This window comes from Cynocephalus volans, chromosome 2 (assembly GCF_027409185.1).
Source record: "Cynocephalus volans isolate mCynVol1 chromosome 2, mCynVol1.pri, whole genome shotgun sequence".
NCBI lineage: Eukaryota > Metazoa > Chordata > Mammalia > Dermoptera > Cynocephalidae > Cynocephalus > Cynocephalus volans.
The window spans coordinates 34,701,520-34,728,010 of record NC_084461.1 but is presented as its reverse complement, the minus strand read 5'-3'; the positions used below and the strand labels follow the sequence as shown (position 1 = coordinate 34,728,010).

The following is a 26,491-nucleotide window of genomic DNA, read 5'->3' as shown; positions in this document are numbered from 1 at the left end:
GTAGCCTGGTGAGGCCAGGTCCTTGCAGGTGCAGCCTGGGGCAGGGCAGAGAAGAACAGAGAGTAAATGCACAGTGTGGAGCAGGATGAACATAGCAAAGCCACCCGTATGCAGGTGCAGAGCAGAACCTGCTGCAACTTCACTCTTTATGGGTAGAAATGTGCAGTCATTTGTTTCCTTAATACTACTTAGTTCATCTTTCATAATACTTTATTATAAAAATATTCAAACATATAGAAAAGTAAAAGAATTTTAGAGTGAATTTTAGATGCTCACCACTTGGATGCTACCATTAATATTTCTTATCCTTTCTTTATTGCATATCTATCCAACAATCTATTCCTCTTTCTATTCATCAGTGAATCTTGTTGGTTTTTACTTCTTTTTTAGACTTTTTAAAAAATTAACACATAAATTGTATGTATTTATCTTGCACAACATGATGTTTTGAAGTATATATACATTGTGAAATGGTTAATCTAACTGATCAACAAACATTGCCTCACACAGTTATTTTTGTGGTGAGAACACTTAACATCCACTCTCTTTGCAGTTTTTAAGAATACCATACAGTATATCATCATTAACTACAGTCACCATGTGTATAACAGATCTCTTGAACTTATTTCTCCTATCTAACCACAGATATGTATCCTTTGCCCAGCATGTCTACAACCTTCCCTCCCCACCACCCAAACCCCCCTTGGTAACCCCCATTCTACTACCTATTTAGATTCCACATATAAGTGAGATCATGACATATTTGTTTTTCTATGCTTGGCTTATTTCACTTAACATAACACCCTCCAGGTTCATCCATGTTATCACAAATGACAGAATTTTCTACTTTTTTATAGCTCAATAGTATTCCATTCTGCAAATATATCTAATTTTCTTTATACATTCATCTGTTAATGAAGACTTAGGTTAATTCTGTATCTTGGCTATTGTGAATAATGCAGCAATAAACATGAGAGTTCAGATATCTCTTCGACACACAGATTTTATTTCCTTTAGATATGTACCTAGTAGTAAGATTGCTGGATCCTATGGTAGTTCTATTTTTACTTTTTGAGGAACCTCCATACTGTTTTCCATAATGGCTATAATCACATTAATTTACATTCCCACCAACAGTGTGTAAAGGTTCCCTTTTTTCCACATCCTTACCAATACCTTTATCTTTTTTCTTTTTAATAATAGTCATTCTAACAGGAATGAGATAATACCTCATTGTGATTTTGCTTTGCATTTCCCTGGTAATTAGCGATGTTGCACATTTTTTCATATACCTGTTGGCCATCTGCATGTCTTTTTTTGAGAAATGTCTATTCAGATCTTTTGCCCATTTTTAATTGGGTTATTTGTTTTCTTGCTCTTGAGTTTTTTGAGTTCTGTATGTATTTTGGATATTAATCCCTTAACAGATGTATAGTTTGCAAATATATTCTCCCATTCTGTAGGTTGTCTCTTCACCCTGTTGATTGTTTCCTTTCCTGTACAAAAACTTTTTAGTTTGATGTAATCCCATTTGTCTATTTTTGCTTTTGTTGCCTGTGCTTTTGAGGTCATATCCAAAATATTATCACCCAGACTGATATCATAGAGCTTTTCCCTATGCTATCTTCTAGGAGTTTCACAGTTTCATTTCTAACATTTAAGTCTTTAGTCCATTTTGAGTTGATTTTTGTACACAGTGAGAGACAAGGGTCTAATTTCATTCTTCTGCATAAGGTTGTTCAGTTATTCCAGCACCATTTATTGAAGAGACTGTCTTTTCCTCATTGTGTGTTCTTGGTACTTTGTCAAAAATCAGTTACCCATAAATGTGTGGATTTATTTCTGTGCTCTCTATTCTATTCCATTTGTCTATGTGTCTTTTTTTTATACCTGTGCCATAGTGTTTCAGTTACTGTAACTTTGCAGTGTATTTTGAAGTCAGTTAGTGTGATGCCTCCAGCTTTCTTCTTTTTACTCAATATGGCTTTGGCTATTTGAGATCTTCTGTGGTTTTATGTGAATTTTAGGATTGTTTTTTCTATTTCTGTGTTGGTATTTTGATAGGGATTACATTGAATCTGTAGATCAGTTTGGGTGGTATGAACATTTCAACAATATTAATTTTTCCAATCCATGAACATGGTATATCCTTACATTTATTTGTGTCTTCTTCAATTTCTTTCATCAGTTTTTTATAGTTTCAGTGCAGAGATCTTTCACCTCCTTGGTTAAATTGATTCTTAAGTATTCTAATGTTTTTGTGTTTGCTGTGGATTGATTAAACTGTGTCCCCCTAAGTTCATATATTAGAAGCTTATTCCCCTGTAACTGTTGAGGGTGAAAAATCCTATTATGGTAATTGAAAGTTGGGGGCCTTTGAAGAGGTGATTAGATTGGATGACCATGCAGCATACAGATGGATCTTGGTTTTTTGTTTTGTTTTGTTTTGTTTCCATTTAGCCACTGTATGTCTTATGGATAGGTAAGGACTTACTATTGCCATTTTGTTAATTGTTTTCTAGTTGTTTTGTAGATCATTTCTTCCTTTCTTCCTCTCTTATTGAACTCCTTTGTGGTTAAATGATTTTCTCTAGTAGAAGGCTTTGATTCCATGCATTTGTTCTTAGTGTATCTATTATAGGTTTTTGTTTTGTGGTTACTGTGAGGCTTACAGAAAACATCTTATTGTTATAACAGGTTATTTTAAGCAGTTTGTTTCGTAAGCCCATGACTGCTGCAGCCATTGCAGCACTAAGGAAAGCCCTGAGCCCAGGACCACCACAGCCAGTGCAGTGCCAAGCTGGATTCCTGTGGCCACCAAGGCTGGTGCAGTACTGAGGTGTATTTGAAGCCTATGGCTGCTGAGGCCTACCTGTCACTGTGGGTTATTTGGAGCCCAATGTCATTACAGTTGTTTGGCAGTGACACAGGCTGGAACTCAAATCCATCTCACAGGGGCTACAGGCTCTGGGGCTGGTCTAGAGACCCAGTCTGCAGATACCAACCTGAAGTCAGGAGCCATAGGGGTCTGCCTGGTGCTAGGTTTTATTGTGACAGGCCCAGTATGGGGGTCCAAGACAAAGTCCTATGCTTACTTTCTTCTCTTTTCCTCAAGAAGATGGTATCTCTCTGCACTATGCTGTCTGGAGTTGGGTGAGAGGTGATGCAGACAATGTAAAACTATCCTTTCTACCCTCTTCAATGCATCTTTTCTCACTGTGATCTTTCACTTGCTTTCCATGGCTGTGGTGAAGGTATTTTCATGTGTGGATAGTTGTTCAAGTTGATATTTCTGGGGGAGATCATCACTGGAGAGTCCTATTCCACCATCTAGCTCTGTGCTCCTCGACTAACTCTTATAAAATGTGTTTCAAAGTAAATTTCAGACATCAGTACACATCCCCCAATACTTCCGCATCGTGTCATTTACTTAGTTCATTTTGCTATTATTATGCAAATTAGTTTAATTGCTATTATAATGCAGCTTTTTTCCAGCTCTACTTTGTGTATGTGTGTACATATATAGAGATAGATATCAAGTGGTCAATTGATGAATGGGTCAATCAATTGGTTGCTTTCAATGGGGCTACATTGCAACTTTCATTTTATCAGGCATGTTGATACAACACAGACTGAAAAAATCTTTGCAAACACTCTAACTTTTGGCTGCTTTACTTTCCAGGGATTGCAGAATTGATCTTTGTAAGCAAGCCAGGGTCAGCACAATAAAACTGAAGAAAAATGTTGAAGAACTGGAGTACTGTTTTCCTTATGACCTCAAGGTCTAATCTCATTATGGGAGATGGACTAGCTTTATCCCTTCTCCTGCAACTTGGTCTTTTTAATCATACCTCTGATGCCATTCCCACACAAGCCTCATTTTCCTTTGACTTCAAAGACAGATGAGGAGAAGAAGGGGTGTAGAACATTGGACTATTTTAGCCCCTCCTTACCCACTATCTTTTGATGTATGAGTAAACGGCATTGCTTTTGCTTCTTAACCTCGAAGACATGATAAAAAGCAGGTCTGAGGCAGCCCCACGTTACTTCAAACTCTTCCTGTTCTCTGGTTATTGAAAATCACATATTTCACAGCATGGACTCAATCAGAGGCTCCTTAAAACTCCATAATTCCAATAGCCTTTGGCAGCATGTAGGTGGGATTTAAATTACATACTGCTGCAGACTGACTCCCTGGGGCACTCCCTTCTCTAAATCATACTGCAGTGTGGGTTTTCAAATGTCTGCATAGGTTGAGCAAAAATGTTGACACATGGAAGTGACACCTTTTCCATATTGTGCTGTATTGAGGAAGGAAATGAATTCAGGAGCTGGGAGCAGGATCAAATTAATTACACGATGTGAAAACATATTTGCCCAAAACGAGGCCATCATTTTCCATTCCATAGCTATCTGTGAAGGACAGTCACATACAAGACATTCCACCAGGAAATGGAGGGGATACATAATAAGTAAAGTAGTCATGGTGCTTTTCTTGACATAGTTACAAATCTAATGGAAGACATGAGTCAGGTACACCGATAACATAATACCAGGTAAAATGGGAGAAGAGTTGATGGCTTCTGGCTGAGAGGACACACTAAGATCTCACAGAGCAGGGGGCAATTGAGCCATGCTTTGAAGGGTTGTTGTATTTCTTCAGGCAGAGATGGGAGAAGGACATTCCAAGGGGGCAGATCAACATGCGGACAACAAACAGCATTGGAAAAGCAACGAGGTCTATGGAGTAGTAAATAATCTAGTTTGGTTGGAATACAGGCCGTGTATTCAGCAAGAAGACAGGAAAGTAAGTTGGGGCCATATTGTGACAGACTTCAGATGCCCTTTAAAATTTAAAATTTGGAGACAGTAGAAAGCCAGAAAAGAATATTAAACACAAGAGTGACAAGATTAGAACTGAGTTTTGCGAAGACCATTCTGGCAGAAAGTATAGTTGAATCAAAATAAGGAGAGAGCAGACCTCATAGAAATATGTTTTACATTTATTCTCTTAATACCACAGTAAAGAAAATAACTAAGGTATATTTTTAATATTCGAACTTCAAAACACTTATTTTTGTGTAGGCTGCTATACATTTGCTACATTAAAATCTATTACTGCTACAGTGGCTTGATACTTTCCTCTTGATTTTGTACAAAGCTCAAAACAAATGTTAGCTGTTTTAATTAAACTTGAAGCTGACTCCAGTTCTTTCATAAATGATATAAACTTTATGACTAATCTAGACACCAAAAGTCATCATTTGGGGAAATAAGCTCCTAGAATCTGTAATATGAAATTAAGGAAATAAAATTCTTTTTATTTCCATTTTCATGGGCATCCAAGCTCAATTACACACTTGTGTTAATGTTGTCAATATTTGAGATAACATCAAATATGGAAAAACTACCATTTCTACCACTATATAAACTCTATAAACCATAATGAATCTAATTAATATGTACTAACTTTGGAGTGCCCATTATGTACCAAATGTTTAGGTACTTTCTCAGATGTATCTCCAGTCGTCATATTATCTCATTTACTACTACACAAAACCCTTATGGTAGTTATTATGGACCTTAAATTTCAGATGAGAAATCTAAGATATAAAGAAACTAACTATCTGGGATCAAACAGCAATAAATTTTAAAGGTAGAATTCAAATCCAGGTCTATCTGATTGGTGTCTTGTCACAATTCTTCAAAGCTGAAGGGATGGGTATTATGTATATAGGTTGTGGCCAAAGCTTATCAATTACTTTAAAATGAATATTCATAACCAATAAAAAGAAAACAAAACATTAAATAGATAAATTAATTTAATTTAATTAAATAGCTATCAAACGAATGCTTCTTTTTCCAACCTAGTGGCTTATTTATTTAAATAAAGAGCTCCTAGAACATCAAAGAGATATTTGAGAAACTAACAGAGAGCCTTGAGACTTGAATGATAAACCTTGAAATGTGTCACACAGAAGGTCTAGCAAATATCAGTTGCTACTAAAAAGTATGGCTGAATAGTGAAAGGATGGAAAGCTTCAAAGCCAGGCTGAGTCATCTGGGTGGTCCCTGAGACCCCAAAAGGATCTTCCGTAGGAGACATCTGGGAGGATTCTGGGACTATCTTCCAGCTGCCATAGCTGCTTCTCAGTTGGAAACAGCCCTGAAGTCATCAAATATTTTGCAAAACTAGCCAGTTTCCCTGCATACCAACCAACAAGGAGCATGACTGAAAACAGTCGCAGGTCATTCTACAGAATGTCCCATGATATGCATGGAGCCTTTCCAAGTGAAGCCTAGATTAGGAGAATGATTCATTGGCTAGGTCCCTCTTGGCTGCAGAGCTAGGCTCAGGCACACTGCAGTGATCACACACCTATCCTTTACCTGCAGAAACATCTCTGGGTTGATGGGAAGAAACAACGGCTAAGGGTTGAACAACCTGGGTTCGTGTCCTGGCTATGCCTGTTTTCTTTTCGCTAAGTCATATGCCCTGACTTCCCACTGGGGCAAGGATTACAGAGATCAAATGAGATCATTTCTATGGAAGGACAGTGGTTCAACCACATGTATCGATTTGTTTTCATTGGGATCAGTCCACACCATTTCATCCTTGTCAAAGCTGGCTGTGGTGTCTAAAAAACGATTTTCGTATCTTAAGAATCATCTCTCACTGAATAAATTATTCTACTGTGAACAGTCCTTTTTGTTATGGGTCACAAATAGAAGAAGTTTCTAGAAAATTATGGGGGGAAAAACGAGAGTTCTAGTTGTTGGGCCTTAGAAATTCACTCTAATCCACTGGGTGATTGTGTTACTTTTTAAAAGGGATAAATTTTACTTTTTTTAGGAAACATACAGCAACATATAGCACATCTTCTCTTTGCCATATTCATATTTTTAGACCCCACTATAAACTGACATAAGGCAATTTGAGGGCTCAAGTTTTTAGGTTCTTTTGTTAAATTATGGTGACCTCCAACAATAGATGGTCACTATTTGCTTTTCAACCAGGTTGTATGCTAAAATGGAAGCAAATTCCAGGCCAAATTCTGCCACATATTCAGTACACATATCCATGAGCAAGAAGACACAAAAATTGTCATACAACCTGCTCTCACACATTTGATGTGATGTCTCTTCTTTGTCCTTTCAGGAATGCCAAAGCACTGCACCAGAGACAGTCTGCCATACCTGATTCATCTTCTTCCTGTGTACACAGCTGAGCTACATCTCCCAGAGACCTCACAGTTAAATCGGGGCCACCAGACCTTGTTCTCATCTGACACATAAAATCTCTCACACGAGTCTTCTTTCTCTTCACCTGCCACCACAGAGGTCCATTTTGAGGATGGTGGCATTACAAGATAGAGGTATCAAAGATAAAATGACTCAGATCTTCAAGTCAACATTTGAAGGTGAGCAGCCCTGGGGTGCTGTCAAACAGGAACATCCACTTTGGACATAGAATAAATGAAAAATAAGTTTGTGTCAAGCCACCAAGATTTGGAGTTGTTTGTTACAGCAGGCTGAGGCAGACACATCAATATTCTAATGACAAGATCAGGAAATCATCTAGGGGACCAGGCAAATGAGTCTCCTGTTATATGAGAGAAACACTCTCTAGTCAGTCACTCCAAAGTAGCTTAACTGCTTGGCTTGCTGCACTCTTACTCTGCCCATGCAAACATAAAGGGACATGTGTACATGTCCTTCCAGCTAATCACATATTTCACTAATGAAAACATTATATCTAACATAATTTATCCTAATTAACAAGCCCTTTAGTATGAATTTTTTAAAACGTTATTCTAACTATTTTAGCAGCCACTTTGAAAGAAGACTTCATAGTAAAATTCTTTAAATGAAAACTAACCAGCCCTGGAGTGTGGATTCCTGCCTAAGGCAGAAGTGAAATTCCATATGTTTAGCCACTGGTACCACTCAGTCACCAAGAGCTGAAAATAGATATAAATGCTTATGTCAGAGTGGTGCTTTCTAGCCCGAATTACTTCAAATGCTAACTAAGCTCCCCTAGGGTAGAGATTAAAGTAATTCACATAGTCATCATTTATACTGAAGTATTTAAAAAATAAATCACAGACCACATAACAGGTGCCTAATTCACAGCCATCACCCATTTTATTTATTTCTCTACTCGCTCCAAGAACTACAAGCAAAGGATCACGGGATCTATTCCTAAGTGTAAGACTAGATCAATAAAATTAGCCATCTGTCCATGGAAGGCTTTAAACTCAGGTTGTATTTAAGTATTATGTTTCCAACTGCCCAGATGTTACAGAAAAGTGCCTGCTGATACAATGCCTTTTGCACAATGTAAACCATTAAATGGCTAATATAGACTATTACACCAAGAAAAATAAATAGCATTAACATTGCATTAAATCTGATTCGGGATTTTGGGTGCCCTGTCAGCAAATACAAGTGTTAAAATTTAAATTGCTCAGGATTTGCAGAGTCAGAAGAAGAAAGAATTGTCAAGTGTCTTTAGGGGAGTGGAGAAGGGAGAGAGTGGAAATGAGATCAAAGCCTCAGAAAGTCTATCTTTACTTCATCTGGTTGGTTAAGGTAATAATAATTACTATCTCTATTGTTAGATAATAATATCTTATCCTTATGTAGCACTTCAGCTCTTTCAAAGCACTAGTCTGCATTATTTCCTTTGATTCTGAAAATAAAGCGAAACAAAATGCTGGTGGAGTCATCTGGGGTAAGTAGGGGCTTTTTGCAGCTGAAGAAATGGAAGAATCATTAGTAGGAAGTGGACTGAGCCTAGTCTCCCTATGTCACTGGAAGTGGCTCCTGAATTACTCCAATTTACACATCATTGAGCAAGACCTGAACCATTTCTTAGCTTTCTAGCTTCACAGACTTTCATTAACTCCCAGTAACATATCAATCTGGATAATACTCTTTCAGGAATAGCTGCTCCCCATACCACATTCTGCAAAACCTTCCCCAAGACTGCCAGGCAGAAATGGTCCATCACCCTAGAGGTTATTATTTTGCAAAGGTAATCCATTCAAGCAAGCCCATACACTTGTCAGCTTCATTTTCCAAACCAAAAATCAAGGCTGGTTGACCACAGAGTCATTCTGATTTGTGAATTAAATTTATCTGCAAAATTTTACAACTCAATACAAATTAAATCACATGTAAGCACACATCAACATGTATGGAAAAGGATGAAAAGTACATGAAATCATAAATACCTGTGTTTATTACTTCTGATGCCTGGAAACATATATATATATATATATATATATATTTTATTTATTTATTTATTTATTTATTTATATATATATATATATATATATATATATATATATTAGGTTTTTTTCCTTGTCCAGATTAAACAATCCCAACGTCTTAAATATTGCTCTCAAACCTCAATCTTCTAATCCTTTTTAATGCCCTGGTACACACACAACCATATTTAACCTTCCCAGCAACCCTATATGGTAGGTTCTTTCCTTATCCTATTTTTACAGAAAAGGAAACTGAAGCTTACAGACCCTATATAACCTGCCCAGTGTCACCAAGTAACTAATAAAAAAGTGTCAGAACCTGAGCCCAAATTCATGGCATATCAAAGTGTGTGCTCTCAACCAAGCCTTCCTGCTCAGCCAGGAGAAGCCAGCCTTGGAGGCTGAAAGAACAAGCCCTGTGGGGCAAAGGGAAGGTGGGAGAGAGTAGAGGGGAGGGGTTGGTTATATAGAATACCACAGGGCTTTTTGTTAACGCCACTGCAGGGTTTCCCTCCTTTGTGCAGCCAACTGAGAGTCTAAGCACGTGTTGTTCTGATGAAAATACCCATGAGCCCACAGCAAGATGCCCAGAGCAAGGTGTTGCTGCTAGCAGTGACAGGTTCATGTCAGTGAACAAAATGGGGACTGACAGTGTAGTACAGAGTACCCAGCTGGAGGGACCAAGGAAAGGTGGGTAAAGGGGGAGCCCAAACTCGCATGTCTCAAAGTGTAGACTGTTAACCAGCTGCATCGAGTCACCTGAAGTTCTTGTTTAAAAAGGCAGATGCCTGGGATGCACTCTAAAATTTCTTATCCACATAGGAAGTTGAGGAGACCTGCTCAGAGCCAGCGCTGGTAAGTGCGCCCTCTGCTGGCAGAATTTGATTTGACTCACCTGAGTCCCTCTTTCCACCGTGAGACCAGGGGTTCTGTAAGGAGGCAAATGTCTCCTAGCTCATTTCAGGAGGCTGAAGCCACACTCTGCCATCCTTCTTCAAAAGACAGGTCTCCAATCGATGGAATCAAAGATGAACTTGGGTGGTTTCCTCTACATACTGCCATTTAGGCTCACCTATTCCCTTCTTCTATGCCTGAAACACAGGTACACTTCCAAAATGTGCAACTTGACACACAGTGGCAAAGACAAGTGGCAGAGGTCTTGGCTGGCTCAAAAGATTTTTCTGCTGCAATCAAGACATCACATCATTCATTTCGTCATCTGGGAAAAACTACAATACTGCTTGCCCAGTGGGGGAGGCAGGAGAACACAAAATATTCACAGGATAGTCCTGTGGAAGCTAAGGTTCCACCTACTCAGCCTCAGACACTTGAGTCCCTGTCTTTCAGAAATCTAGCTCAGGATCACTGGACCACTTTTGGGCTGTAGTAGCTCATGAGCAGATGGACAACTATTCCCAAAAGAATTACAATGTTATTAAAGCCCTGGGCTCTGGGTAAGAAAAAATAAACAAAAAACACTACTCAGTTCCTTTCTGGCCAAGTCATTCTTCCTGGAGAAAAAATTCTGAGAAACAAGTAATGCCTCAGGTTAAACTACATTTACCCCTGATCTTGACTTCTCTGTCCCTTTTTCTCACAGAAAATCAAAGGAAAGACAGAAAGAAAAGAGACTGAGAGAGAGAGGTAATTCTTAAGACTATACTTTCAGGGATCATTTCTATGTTTTGTTACTAGAGAAGTTTCTCTGAATGTACAGAGCACTGGGGGAAAAAGAGAGGGGGTTCATTATTTATAGGGATTGTAAACAATGTAGAAATCAATAGGAGAGGAGGAAGGCTGATGAAATGAAGAATTAGAGGAAAATAGTTTCTGCCATAGTACCTGAATTGCATGAAATACTAGTAGCTAGGTGCTGAGGATATATATGCTGGAGATGTATCTCTGTATATATCCTTGTATATATCCCTATATATATATATCCCTGGTGGCCTTTGTGAGCTCCAGTTTTTCCCTAAGAAGCAAGACAATCTGGATCAGAACTGTGATGGAGTACAGTTGACTGGAAAGGGGACAGGAGGGACATGCAAAAGAGATGAATCACCCAAATTACATACTTTGGGAAAGGAACTTGGATGACAGCTATATGGGAAAAAGTAATCAGTCTCCTTTGCACTCCAAGTTGATCAGGGTGACACCGGGAAGCAGACCAGGATGACCCTCAGCTCCTGGCCCCTGACTCCTTAGCCATTCAGCCTCACACTAGCAGCAGCAGAAATCACCTAGACAGACATGTATCTCCACCATCAACCACCAAGGTGCATTGTCCACAAGTTAACTCTTCTCTTCCAGGCTTTTGGTGGTGGTTGTTGTTTTGTGGTTGTTGTTGTTTCCTGAATTTCCCTAGATCTTCATTTTAGTCTAATTTTTTTAGATAGAGAAATGCTGGGAAAGTGGAAAGGAAAATATTAGAGACCTGCATCTTGCTAAGGATGACCGTGAACCCTCAGATCCTCCAGGGAAAACCTTCAACTCTGAACCCTGACTTGACCTTTTCCCACTGACCCTGGGACCTCAGGCAAATTGAACACACTGGAAGAAAGACAAGGCAGGACCCACTTGCAGTTCTCCAGCCCCTCTCTCTGTGCCAGAAAGTTGATTATTGCCATGAGTTTTGTCTAAATAAATAAATCTCAGGCTCTTGGATTCAGTGCACTGGTCTTTAGCCCAGCAACCAACCCGTTCCCCAACGCCCAAGACCCCTACAACTATCCTGAGCACTTAGCATTAAGCCCAAACATGCTATGGCAAGGTCAGGCCCAAGAACTACACTGACAGAACCTTATAGAGAGAGCACCATATCAAAGATATGAGCAGCCCTTAATGGTGCCAGCCAGTGTGGGCTGAGAGCTACAACAAGCCTTCTAAGCCAAAGATCACTTTGCCTCTGAGACACTGCCTCCTGCCACCACACCAAGCATGAGTGCCTATAAAATAAAGCTGATAAACCTTGACCTATATCCCACACCCCCTACAAAAATTAACTCAAAATGAATCAGAGGCCTAAATTGAAAAACCTAAAAAACTTCTAAGGAACATCCTTGTAACCCTGGGTTAAGCTTTTAAATACAGCATGAACCATTTAAAAAATAAATAAATTGGACTTTATCAAAATTTAAATCTTCTGCTTTTTGAAAGAGAGCATTAAGAAAATGAAAAGACAAGCCATATACTGAAAGCAGATATTTACAAAACAAATATCTGATAAAGGAATTGCATCCAGAACGTACAAAGAACACTAAAATTCAATAATAAACATCCCAAGTTAAAACAAAATCAGCAAAAGATTTAAATTGTCATTTCGCCAAAGTAAAGATTCGGATGGCAAAGACACACCTGAAAAAAATGTTTAATATCATTAGTCATTAGGGGAATGCAAATTAAAACTATGAAGAGAGACCACTACACACTTATTAGAATAACTAAAACAAACAAAAACCAAAACAAAAAATCAACTATACCAAGTACTGTACAGGATTTGGAGCAACTGGAACATTCATACATTGCTGATAGAAGCATAAAACGGTACAGCCACTTTGGAAAACAGTACAGCCACTGTGGAAAACAGTTTGCTGTTTTCTTACAAAGTTCAACATACAACTGCCGTGTGATGTAGTAAATCTCACTCCTGCCATTTACCAAGAGAAATGGAAACACATATCCATCCAAAGACCTGCATATAATGGCGTGTAGCAGCTATATTCATAATAGCCTAAAACCAAAAACAACTCAAAAATCCCTTAACTAGTGAATGATTAAACAAACTACGTGGCAATCTATCATCTATACAATGAACTACTACTAAGCAATAAAAAAGGAATAAGCTACTGATAACACACAACAAAACATAGATGGCACTTACTGAAAGCATTATGCTAAGTGAAAGAAGGTAGACACAACATGTGACACACTGGAAATGGCAAACTGTAGGGACGGAAATCAGATCAGTCATGGCCAGGGGCTGAATGGAGGCAGATTTTCTACAAAGGGACACAGGGGAATATTTCTGGGTGATGGAAATGTTCTATATATCTTGAGTGTGGTGGTGGTGGTTACATTACTGCATACGTTGGTTAGAATTTATCAAATTGTACAGCTAAAAAGGATGAACTTACTGTCTATAAGTTATACCTCAATAAACCCAACTTAAAAAAAAATAATGATAAGGACAAGTGTTACCAATCTGCCTGTGGGAACATAGGTGGCTTACCACATGCTGATTCCAGCAGACGTCTGGACACTCCTTTCCCTCAGGGTTAGGAAGAAGCACTAGACTAGAGACCACGCAGGAGGGTGGAAGATCTGGGGACTGGACTAGGCCCAGTTTAGCTTCTGAGGTTAACTTCGGCAAGTCACTTAATTGCCCTCAGCCAAGTTGCAAAATGAGGATACTTTACTTCCTTCCAGATCTATGATTCTTATTTGTAGTCTAAAAAGGAATGAAGGATGTCCAAATAATTGTGTTTTCACACCGTGAAGACCTGGCGAAATGATGGAGTCCTATATCCTCCCGTTCTTCAAAGGCCCCTTTTTCTACCTCCAAGTACTCTAGTGGACCCTCCAACCCCCCCACAAGCCTTAATCCTTATGAGTTCACCAAGACAAAGCAAGTTGTTCTAGTGCCCTGTAAGCCTATCCCCCTGATTCTTATGGATGAGCTCAGTAGACATTAGCTTCTCAAAGCTTCCCAAACTCCATGTCAGTATCACACATGCTCTGCTGTCTTTGGAAGCCCGGATATATCTTACGTACAAAACTGTAAGAATATCTTTGGCTCCCCACACAAAACAATAGGGATAACACCCTTTAATCTGGCTCCCAGGGCTCTGACCCATGAGAGCTTTCATCCTCAGCCTGAAGGAAGATGCCCTCCAGACAGGCTGCATACCTCTCTGCAAACAGGGCTGCTACGGACTCAGACTCAGTATTTGGGCCTTAATATCAGAGCCTAAATTCCCATTCCTCCACTTACTAGTTGTGTGACCTTGGGTGAGATATTTAACCTCTCTAAGTCACAATTTTCCCTTCAGTAAAGCAGGGATAATAATAGTACCTATCTTTCAAGGCTGTTGGGTTGATTGAATAAATCAGTATGTGTCAAGCTCTTAGAACAATGTAACACGCACTTAATTAGTGTTAGTTATTGTGATTTAATTTGACTTAACTTGAAAACTGTCATCTGAGTCTTGGCAAATGCAGAGATTTCTTTATTAATGTTCAATGCCAGAAGATGAGCTGTCTTGGGTGGAGGAAGAGGTTGCTTGTGTTGGACCCAGATGAGACTCATACTAGAAGCTGCTACTTGGTTTTCTCACAGAAGTATGTGGGGATGGGGAATTTTCAGGTTGACTTTGAATCTAAGACTTCTCTATCAAAGCTGTACTTATGAAAAGTAAATTTAGGACTGTGAGGAGATGAGATGGGGGAGGGTTATCCAAATAAAACAGAACTGCTCCAGCATGCCAGCATGCCAGGCTACCTTCAGAGTGCTGCATACAGACCAATTTCTAGTGAGAAAACAAGTACAAAGAAGCTCCCATATGGATACTAGCAGGATTTGCTGGTGTCTGGGGAAGATTATAAATTAACTGGTTGCTGTTCACATCAGAGCCAAGCAGGGCACATTCAGTTTTTAATCTGGACCAATTTTCCGGATCAAAAACTAGTCTTTCCAAGGGATGTAAATGAGCCCAGGAGGAAAATTTCCCCTGAAGTTTATGAAGTAGCTGTCATTTTAATCTGAGCAGCTTTCCGATCTGAAAGCCAGTGTCTGGATAAAATTATAAAGTAATGAAAAGCTCTTCTAGGCTAAACCTAGTCTAAACACTCTTTCTACCTTGAATTTGATGTATTTAATATGCCAAAGTATTTAAAAGGTAGAATTTCTGCTATCAAAATCCTATGTATGCTTCCAATAAAACCAAAGAAGCCAACATGGCATGAATATCAGAACGAGACCCTGAGTGAGCCAGGTAGAAAATATTTTTAGGAGAGGAACTACAAAAAATAAGAAAGGATATACGATGAACCGTATGAGCACTTTTATACAGCAGGCTTTTGTAAAATATTTTTTAAAAATTCTGCTCAAATGGATTGAAATCTATCCTTAAAAGAACATTGCATGCTCTGTTCATGCTTCAGAACTATAGATACAACCATGCATTGTTCAAAAATTGTGACTAGATGGTTTTATGTGAGTAAACCTGCAAAATCCAATTGATCATGATGTGGTTATCTTAAGGAGGAAAGTTAAAAAGAAGCCCTTCGTTGAAATCCTTGAAGGTGTGTGTGTGTGCATGTGTGTGTGTGCATGTGTGTGTGTGCATGTGTGTGTGTGCGCGGTCGTGCACAATCAAGAAGAGAAACAATTTAATTTAATACTACCTTGGACTGCTGCTACTATCTCCAAAATGAATTGAACAGTGCAGAAATGAAATAGCTCATAATTTACATGTGGTGCACATTATGATAATGACCCTAAATTTCAAGGCAGGTGACAAGGCACAGGTGATAATAGATACAGCCCAAAGACTGAGGGTGACTCTCAGAACTGAAAGGCAACAAGTCATATTTCCAGATAGAGAACCTTGAGCAGCAAAATATTTAAGCAGCCATATGGGAACCTGCCAAGATTATTTTCTTTGTCCTCTAATAAATTTCCCCTGGTTTGCCTTTCTTATAGAAACATTTGTGAAGACAAACTGCACTTTCTGTGAGGTTTTGCAGACTGCATTCAAATAAACTTATATTGTTTTCCATTGTTCACAAGATATAATTAATCCCATAAGACAACCTCGCTTACAAAGTAAGCTAAGAAAAAACAGATTCTGCGGAATGCTAAATATGGTCCCAGCAAAGAAGAATAAAAATCGTTATTCGGAAAACAATTTTTAGAACTTTACTGTTTAGAATGTTCTACTTTGAATAATCTCACAAGGGTCAAATCAAAGTAGACAAAAATACACAAAGACTTTTTACCTATAAAATCAGAGGAAATGCAAGTTATTGTGGTTTCAAGTTTTCCTCAATCCTTTGTAACAGCCTGCAATGCATATATCTTTGTCTAAAGCAGCAGAGCAAAGACAGGAGCTCAAAACAGGGTAAAATGAGCGCCACTGGGCGCTTCTTTCTGAACAAACAGGACCGGCGAAGGGGATCCTACCAGCAGAATCCACATCCCTACATAGTGCGTGGGCAGGACCGGAGATGGGCAGAGGGGACTCCAGGCAAACCTTCAGACACTTAACAGGAAATGGCTGGGCTCTGGACAATATGAATTCAAGAAGATGTTTAGAGACACAGGAGGAGCTCTTTGACTCCTCTGCACAGTTGCAATCCCCTGTAATTGAGAAGGCATGATCGCTGCCCCAACTCTTAGCTCTCTGTGGCCAAAGACAGAGCCCACCACCTCTACTGTGCCTGGAAAATTGTTCATTCTTTTAATAAACAAATGTCCCTGGAACCGCCTGGGCTTGAAGGGGGAAGGGGAGGTGGGGGGGGGGGGGCTCGAGTCTCTTCTCAGCTCTGGTTAGAGCTGAAGCCGGTTAAGCTGAGGCTGGCCAGGGGAGAGAGCGGTGGTGCATTGCCCGCTCGGCGTCCTCGCCAAGGAGCGGGACAGGGGCGCTCCGGGCGCGGTGCCCACGGGCGGACTGAGCGCGTTACCTGGTTTTCGGAGAGCTGCTCGGAGCGCCACAGCGCCGGGTCCGAGGCTGGAAGCCAGGAGTAAGAGCCGGAGCAAGACGCCTCGGATTAAATCCATTTCGCCGCTGGCGCCTGCAAAGTTTCACCAAGTCCGGGACGCACGGGGCAAGGGCGTCTCCCGGGACTTGGGGACGCGGCCCCCGCGGATCCCCGGGCCGGGTTGAGCAGGTGGGGGGCTGAGAGGAGGGGTCTAGGTCAGGAACGACGGGGAAGTCCAAGGAGGCAGGACAGCCGCGGGAGGTCGGCGTGCAGGACTGAAGCCGGCTCCGAGCGACTGGGCTTTTCGGGGGGCGGGGGCGACGGGGAGGGACCGGCTGGCCGCCGGAGGGAGGGAGGCTCGACCCGCCCAGGGATGGAATTACAATCGAGTGGAAGTGAGAGGGGCAGGCCCTGAAACAATTCACTCCTCGCCCACCTCGGGAGGAGACGGCCCGCCCCTCACCCCCTCCGGCGACCCCCAGCTCAGCCCTTCCCCGCTGGTGACCTAGATCGGGGGCCTGAAAGGGGCCGACTTCCACCACTACGGACGCAGGGCAGGAGTTAGGTGACTGCGGGTCCAGGACCCTGTGCCGCGGCCCTGACCCTGAAATCTTGGGGCGCCTCCCCCACCCCTGGCCGGACCCTCCCCCGGTCGCGCCCCTGTAGGTCGCTTTCACCAGCTGCTCGGCGACTTTTCCCAGCACCTCAAAGGTTGCTGTCGTCGACCCAGCGCACTTGGGGGATTGCCGGGGGATGGGGTGGGCGCGTAAGCACAGGGGGCAGGGGCGGCCGGTCTAGGGCGCTAAGAAGATAAATGGGATTTAAGGCGCGCAGATGGAGGGCTGAGGCCGGGCCACGCGGACGGAAACGCCGGGTGGAGATCAGGGCCCGGCGCGGGGCCGCGGGGTCCCCTCCCGGCACAGGAAGGAAGGCAACTTGAGACCCTCCGGGGAGGAGATGAAGCCCCCGGTGCAGCCTGGCGCCTGGGAGAGGGACGCAAGCTCGAGCCCCCTAGCGGACCGAGAAGACCCGCTGGAAGGGTCACCCGCGGATGGCCCGGGGGCCCGGGCGGGGTCCTGGCCACTGGTCTAGGATCGGGGTTCCCGTTTGGCTCCCCAGCCAAAAAAAGGGGGGGTGGTGGAAGACCCCTTCTCCTCTGAATTTGCTGTCCCAGTCAGTAAAATGAGCCTTCTGCCAAGTTTCGCGGTGGTGCAGAAGAGGGGAGAACCTGGGACACGAGTCCCGTCGCATAGTGGCGTCCTGACCTCCAAGCCAGCGAGAGAAGAACATACATACAATAAATAAAGAAGACAGAATAAAGTAAGAGGGAAACGCAGCCCTCGCCAGTTCCTGGGGAAAGATCAAAGGCCCTAGGAAGTGCCCCGCAGAGGAGTCCCCTGTCGCCGCGGGGGGACCGCGCTCAGCTCCGCCCCGCCCTGCACCTGAGGGCGTCCTGGCTCTTCGCTGCTAACCCACGGGTGGCAGAGCTGGAGGGAACAGTGTTGACGGATGTGTTCCCCTCCCCCCAAAGATTTCTACTCCTCTTTTAATAATAAAGTATCCCCTGGCTAGAGGGTTTGTAAGAGCCCAGTCTTGTCAGTCAGCAAAGCTGAAAAATGTTTCCTCATATGTTGGCATTTTCAGGTGTGCAACTAACTGTCCATACGTAAATTCAAAGTCCGCTCCAACTTGAGCATTTGGAAGTCTTAGCTGTGACAGCAGAACTTGTCCTTTTACACAGAGCTGGAGCAAAAACGTCGGAAAGAACTATGATCTTCACTTCCAAGGTAACCACAAAGCCAGGCGGAGAAGCCCCGCAACTTGACTGCCCCCAGGGCTGCTGGTCTCAAAGGTCGCAGTGTCATAGACCCTCAGGATTATCAGGACCCCTAGAAGCCATCTAGACCCTATCTCCACTCCAGGCAGAAATCCGCTCTCAGCATCCTTGGTAGGTTTTGCCACCTGGTTTGAACTCCACTGTATCAGAGAGTTCCTGCCTCACCATCCGTCCAGAAGTTGTCGAACAGCTCTCTTTACAGGAATGTGATTTCTTATATCAGATCTAATGTGGCACCCAGAGCCAAGAAAGTGTTGAAATGCGGATACCTCCCATATTGGTCCCGCTCTTTCTTACTTAAAAAATGATTCTCCTTGATGCAGAAATTGGAAGTAACAGTAATCATTAATATTATGCCTAGCAATTATATATCTTAAATGTACCAGACCTTCTTTGAAGTGTCTTTTAATACCAATAACAACCACACCAGGTAGGTATTGTTATTAGTATTTTCCTCATTTTACAGAGGAGAAAATTGAAGCATGAAAAGGCTAAGTAACTTGCCCAAAGTCATGCAGCTGCCGAGAGGCAGAATTGTGACCTAATCCAGCCAGTCTGGCTCCCCAGACCAGGCTTCTAAGGAGATAAGGCAGAGCAGACACAGCAGTGGCCTGAGGATCAGGAGATCTGGGTGTTTAATCCTAGCTCTGCCAATGGTGGATCTTGGTCAGATGAATGGGGTTGGAAGAAACAATCACTAAGTTCCAGGTTTTGTTTTCTCTTAATTAGCAAATAAAACAACATCATCTAATCTAAGCCAGTTTTGCTCTGAATGTGCTTTTTAAAAGACATGCACAAATTTTGCAAGCCCAAGTTTCAGCCTTCTTGCTGATATCCTCGACAGGTGCCCGCACTACCTCCTCATCCCTGGCCCTGTGCCTCCCTTCCATCTTTTGCAGACGTCTAGAGGTGAGTTGGGAAACAGCTTTGGTTTCTTCAGAGGCCCCTCTTGTTTCTTCCTTGGGCAGGATTACCTTTGATGATACTGTTCTATTTCACTTTTGAGAGCCTCCAAACACTCTGGATCCTCAGGCCATTGAGATAAGATCTTAAATTGTGATATTTGCTTGTTTCAAATCTAGGGCATGTGTCAGACAGAACTTACTCCCTTCCTTTGCAATTCAGATCATGTCCCCCAAGGTTCCCACTCCTTCCAGTTTGACAACCAGCTTATGGCACTTGTAAATCTGACTGCAGACAAATGGAACACTTGCCTTTCAAGAGTGAAAGAGCTTCTGCCTTCTGGGAGGAGGGGAGCTAAAGAGGGCAAAGAGGCTGTGAATGTTTTATTTTTAAAAAATCTGTTCAAATTCACTTGAGATCTAAACTCAATTAATAAGGTCACCAGCAGAAGAGTGACCTGCCTACTTTCCTCATTATCATGGAAGAAGAGTCTGACCTTTGCTCCATGACATAGATTTGGAGGTTGTTAGAAGAAATAAAGGCAAACTTATCAATTATAGAATGTTCGGTAAGACCCTAAGAATAAGAAAGACAGCGGCAAAGACTTATCTTTTGATTTAATTTATTATTGATGAGAGGTTATACGTACATATAAAATTTGAAATGTGCATCAGGCAGGGTATATAGTGAATATATATTGAAGAATAAGTTTTCTTTCACCCCTTCCTCTCTCAGAGGCAACCACTATTACCAGTTTCTTGGGTATCCTTCTAGAGATATTCTATGAACATATAAGCAAATTATATACATATATTCAACTCAAACAGGAACATCTTCTACACATTTTTTAATCTGAAGCTCTTTCCAAGTCAGCAGATACAGATCTGCCTCCATCTTACTAACTGCTGAATAATATTCTATTGTGTGATTTGTAATTTATTTGTTCTGTTTCCAATTTTATTATTACAGATAACACTGCAGTAAATGATATTGAATGTATAAGAGTTTGCACATGTATTAATAGACTACAGGGGTTCATTACTAGACTGGCCATTGCTCAGTCAAAGGGTAAATGATTTTTCAATTTCAATAATTTGGCCAAATTTCCTCCCAAGGAGATTGTACTAATTTATACTCCAGCAAGCAATATATGAGCATGACTATTTCCACAAACTCTCACCAACATAGTGTCTTACAACATAGTGTTAAACTAGAAATATATATGATATACATGATATACTATATGTTACATGTTATAATTGACATACATATAAAGGTATGCAAATAATAAGTGTACCACTTGATGAATTACAGCAAGGTGGACACACTCATGACTATCACCCAGATCAAGAAGTAGAATATTACCAGCACCCCCACAAAGCCCTCTTCATGTTTCCTCTCTAGAAGTATATATTTTTGAAGAAGCATGAGGAGAATTTGAACCTCCAATTTACTTTTAATTAAAATACACAAATAAAATAGATAACTAAAAAATGTAAACACTCCCCTTACCCCCATATGCAACAAACATTGACTGAGATTGAATCCCATTATGTGTAAAGCTCTGTGCTAAGAACAGAAATAATATATTAGAGAAAGTACAACATTTTCTGCCTTCAAGAAGACGGCAATTGTGGTGAGAGAGGACAGTTGCACAGCTAATTGTTCCATAAAGCAGAACAAAAGAAGCCTTAAATAAGAGTGCAAGCAACATGTTGTGTCAAGTGACAAAGACCCTGTTTTACAAATAATAACATATATGATAATATACTATAAAATACATAGCCATCTGCTATGGACTGATTTGTGTCCCCCCCCAAATTCATATGTCAAAGGCTTAACACCCAATGTGACTGAATTTGGATATAGGGTCTTTAGGAGGTAATTAAGGTTAAATGAGGTCATAAGGATAGGGTCCTAATCTGATCGGACTGTGGCATTATAAGAAGAGGAAGAGAGAGGGAGCCCTCTCTTTCTGTCTCCACCATGTTAGAACACAGCAAAAAGGTGACTGTGTAGCCACTGCAAGGCTAATGTCAGAATTCTGCCCCCATCACCAATTGTTGGGATCCACGACTTCACCAGTTGTGGAGCCAAGGGTAATGTCTGGAATCCTGTTCACAGCACCAGTTGCAGAGCTCTCTTAATCCTGCCAGTTGTCAGGCTCTTTTACCTGCTGGTAATCCTGCCGACTGGGCAGATTGTTGCACTAGGGCTGGGTCTGGAGCTTCCAGACCCCTCAAGCCCATTCACAGACTGGGTCACAAACCCTTCACACACCAGGCTGGGTCCCCAGATCCCATCACCCAGGTTTATGAGCTAGGTAACTGGCCAAAAGGTCCTTGGAAGCTGTAGGTTGGAAAGCATGGCTGTGCCAGGCCGACGCCTGAGGCCATCACCCATCCGCCTGCCTCACTAAAACTCCTCTCTCTCTCAAGAACACAAGTATAGCAACAAAACTAAAAAGATACATTGGTGCGCATGTGCACTACCCCCACCACACACAATTTGCTTACAAAGGATGTGTTAAAACCACACCCAATTGGACCCAAGGTGATGGCCCTGACCAAACTATTCTATTTTCCCAACAGTGACCATCATCTGCAAACCAGGAAGAGGATCCTCACCAGAACCCAACCATGCTGGCACCCTGATCTCAGACTTCCAGCCCCCAGAACTTTGAGAAAATTAATTTCTGTGTTTTCAGTCACCCAGTCTATATTATTTTGTTATGGCAGCCCAAGCAGACTAATATACCACCAACCTCACTAATGCTTATTACATAATAGGATTTGCCAGGAATAGAACTGGAGTTACCAGCTTAAATTACCTGGTATTCCCAACTCTGCCCTCCCATCCCCTGCATAAATTTCCAGCACCATTGATTAGAAATGACTTGGGGAACTGTAGCTAGGTTGGGCAACCAGATGTTTCTCCTCTCTTTTTTTAATGTAAACTTTTAAATGAAATATAAAAATGTATAAATTCTAAGTGTATAATTAACAGATTATCACAAATGGAACAAACTCATGTAATAAGCCCCAGATCAAAAAAATGGAACAATGCCAGAACCCTAAAATCTTTTTCATTACTCCTAATCATAACACCCCACAACCAAATAGGTAGCCATTTTCCTGACTTCTAACACCTTTGGCCTAGTTTTGAACTTTATATATATAAACAGAATCATGCAGTATTGCAATCATTTATTTCTAGCCTCTTTTACTCAATGTTAGGTTTAAGAGATTCAAACAAGTTGTATGATTATTCATGTTCATTGCTGTATAGTATTCCATTATAAAATATCATATAATTTGTTTATCCATTCTATTCCTGATGGAAATTTGAGTGGTTTCTAGTTTGGAGCTACAACCCAAAATGCTGCTATGGTCATTCTTGTATGTATCTTTGGCAGACACATTTTTATTTCTGTTGCATATACCTGTGAGCAGAATTACTGGGTTATATGATAGGCATACGTTTAGGTTTGGAAGATATCATCAAGCAATTTTCCAAAGGCTATAGCAAATGGCACTCCCCCCAAAGTCGAGTTCTAGCCATTCAAAAATTTCAGCAACATTTGGTGTGGTTTATCTTTTCATTTTAGCCCTTTTGGTGCATGTCAGTAATGTGACATTGTGCTTTTAATTGCCACTTCCTTGATAACTAATGAAGTCATGCACCATTTCACTTGTTTACTGGTTATCGTAAATCTTATTTTGTGAAATGACTATTCATGTGAAGTGACTGTTCATGCCCATTTTTCCATTGAGTTGTCTACCTATTTATTATTGATTTGTAGAAGTTCTTTATATATTCTGGATATAAGTTAGAGGATTTTGTTCTTGTCGTGGTTGAATATTTATATTGATAATATTTTCTCCATGCTGTCTTGTCTTTTCTCTCTCAATGACTTTTAATGAACAGAAACCCCAGTTTTAATGTAGTACTATTGACTAGTTTCTTTTATTTATGGCTAGCAACTTACCCCAAGGTCACAAGACATTATTCCATGTTTTCTTTGAAAAGCTTTATTGCTTACCTTCCACAGTTAGATCTGCAATTGATTTTTATGTATGATGTGAGGCAGTGCTCACAGCCTTTTCAACTAGATGCTTCCTCCTGATTTAGATATGAGCTGCTGCATCTCTGCAGGGAAGAGATGTGGTTTCTAGTATGCGGCTTCTGTAGTGTATCTTCTCCTCTGCCTCTGGAAGCCAGGCTGAGGTTCAAGGCTGAAGCTGGGACTGCTCTTCTCACCTGGCCTAAGGTGAGTAGATAGCCACCCTGCATTATGTGTGTTGGACAAAGCCCTATGTGTTTACAATAAAGCCCATCTGTCCCAAAGTATCTCACTTACTACTGGTCTCTCAGTCTTCTTGGAATTTCTATCATTTGGAATACTCCTATTGGTTAAAAGTGTGATTTATTTATGACTTATAGCCCTTCTATTCCAGAAAGCATGGGAGAGAGATGTTTAGAGAACTTTTATCTAGGCAGTCCCTTTTAAAATAAATATATTCTTCCTGAAAAGGAAGGAAGGGCCCAGTAATACTGTGCCTGTTCACACAGTGGTAAGGACTCATTTATTAGCTAATTTAGCTGTCACCTAGGATAGCAGCTCCAGGGCCTAAGCAGGTAGCATGTATAAGTTTATTAGTGATTCAAAAGGGGGAAATTGGTGGTGGGCAATTTTCAGAATGTGGGATATGGATTGTTTGTAATAGCAAACCCCTGAAAGCCATAAAATGCCTATTACTAGAGGAGAGACTAGCAAAATATATCATGGAATACAATGGAGCACTATGCTTTGATTTAAAAAATAATAGGCATAGAGTTTCATGTGCTGAAATGGAACCAAGTGACCCAAACAAGATTCAGAGCAGAGTGCAAGCGTTAATAGAGTGTGGGAAGGAGATCGGAGGGCCTGGGATGAATGGGGGGAAATTAGATTTGTGTTATTTTTTACTGCCTATGGTTTTAATCATAGAAATGTATTTATTGGGGTTAAAAAATATGAATGAATTTTAAAGGTATATAGGGCAGTCTAGGTGGAGTGCTTGGTGGGACAGGAAGAAAGATGGGGACTCAGAAACCAAGAGAAGAGATACAGGTCCTGAACATCTTGGGAAAAGGAGAGAAGGACGAGCTTGAGACAATCACTCCCAACAAGGAAGTTGGCATGAAAAGCAGACCTCATAAATTATGTGATTCTGTCTGGCACTACCAGACTAAATATGCAAGAAAGAGAGCAAGGAGCTAGCATGTTCCTGAACATGCAGGGAGACCCTGTGGTATTCATCTTGAAGATGCTGGGGGTTCTTCAGGGTTATGTGATCTCCAGCTAACTGCAAACCACACACAACACAGCAAAACCAGGGAGACCCAAAGTGGCCACATGCAAATGTTTACTATACTGAAGGGCATCTAGAGAGCCAGCATGCAATTTTAAAATACAAGGCTTGTTTATGGAACAACACAGCAGCAAGAAAATCCCCATGGAGTAGACCTGCCCTTTAATTCTAGCCCTGTCACTATTGTCAGTGGGACTTTGGTGATTCCATCACCCTCTCTAGACTATTCTTCTTTTTCCTAAAATGAAGATGTTGGATAAATTGATGTCTCTATTTGTCCTAGGGCTCACAATCTCAGTTTTCATGAAGGAGCTGCTTTACTTTTCCTAGGACAGACAAATGTCGCTTGTTAAAAACAAAACGATGTCTGATAAAAGGTTTATCCTCAGAAAAACTCTGAGGTTGGAAAGCAACAGTCTATTGCCAAAAATAAATAAATAAGTAAAATAAAATGCAACATGTAGCACACACAGAGAGGCACAAAAAGATGGCAGGACAAAAGCAATTCCCTGCCTCTGTGAAGACTGTAGATGCAGACTCATTGTTTCCAACGGGACATACACAGCCCATCCAGACAGGCGAAACGGGAGGCGTGGGGGGGGGGCAGTGTGGGGAGGTGAGCGTAGGAAGCAAAGGAATGCTGGCCCAGTTGCAGGGTTATTCAGCGATGGTGCAAGTAAATGAGGATTTTCTGATGCCAAGAAAAAAACCTATGAAAAGAAGCAAAAGGCCAGTTTTTCAGTATGAGTTTGATTTTATTTTTATTTGTGTGTTTCTTAAGGGAGGAACTGGGAAGGAGGAAGGGACTGAAGGATTCGAAAGTACGGTGTGATCAGTGAGTGTCACCAAATGAAAGGTGTCAAGTAGTTGAAAAATAGCTGGATTAGGGGGAGACTCGGTTTGTGCCCAGCCCCAGGGGAGGAGGGGTGTGAGAGGAAGGTTTTAGCAAGAGAAGTTGTGTAGCAAGTCAGCATGGTAGAGCTAGTGGCAAGAAATAAGAATGGGATAGGAAGTTCCTTCTCCAAAAGTAGGAGGAGGTGGCTGAGATTCATGTTTTTTGATTAATTGACAATATTAAGGAAGATCAACAGTTAAAGATGAGGAGAAATTCGCTTTGGTTTCCTCCCCCCAAGCATGGAAGGTAGTAATGTCCACTTCAAAGAGTGTGCCCATCAGATGGGATAACCCAGGGCACTGTGCACACCACACACCTGACCTCCAGTGAAAGCTGGCTTTATTTCGTTCCCTACCTGTCACACTGATCACAGAGACAGGCTAAGTCCTCTCCAGAGTTAAACTCTAGAAGAACTCATGGATTATTACAGGATAGAAAAGAAGACTTGGGGCCAAAATGAAGCTTTCCTTCAGACACTTTCTACATGATCTGAAAATGATGGAAAATCAAGGTTTTTAGTTTGGGAAAATGA

The 26,491-nt window shown here is 41.3% G+C and overlaps 1 protein-coding gene across 4 annotated transcripts in view; it reads right to left on the bottom strand.

The window, feature by feature from the left end:
• Nucleotides 1-17,049, bottom strand: part of EGFLAM (EGF like, fibronectin type III and laminin G domains) — a 176,281-nt gene extending 159,232 nt beyond the window's left edge. For all 4 annotated transcript variants that reach the window (XM_063083884.1, XM_063083897.1, XM_063083887.1 and 1 more), the window contains exon 1: nt 16,953-17,049. In XM_063083884.1, the coding sequence (XP_062939954.1) occupies nt 16,953-17,049 (97 nt within the window). The remainder of the gene's footprint in view (nt 1-16,952) is intronic.
• Nucleotides 17,050-26,491: the final 9,442 nt, after the last annotated feature.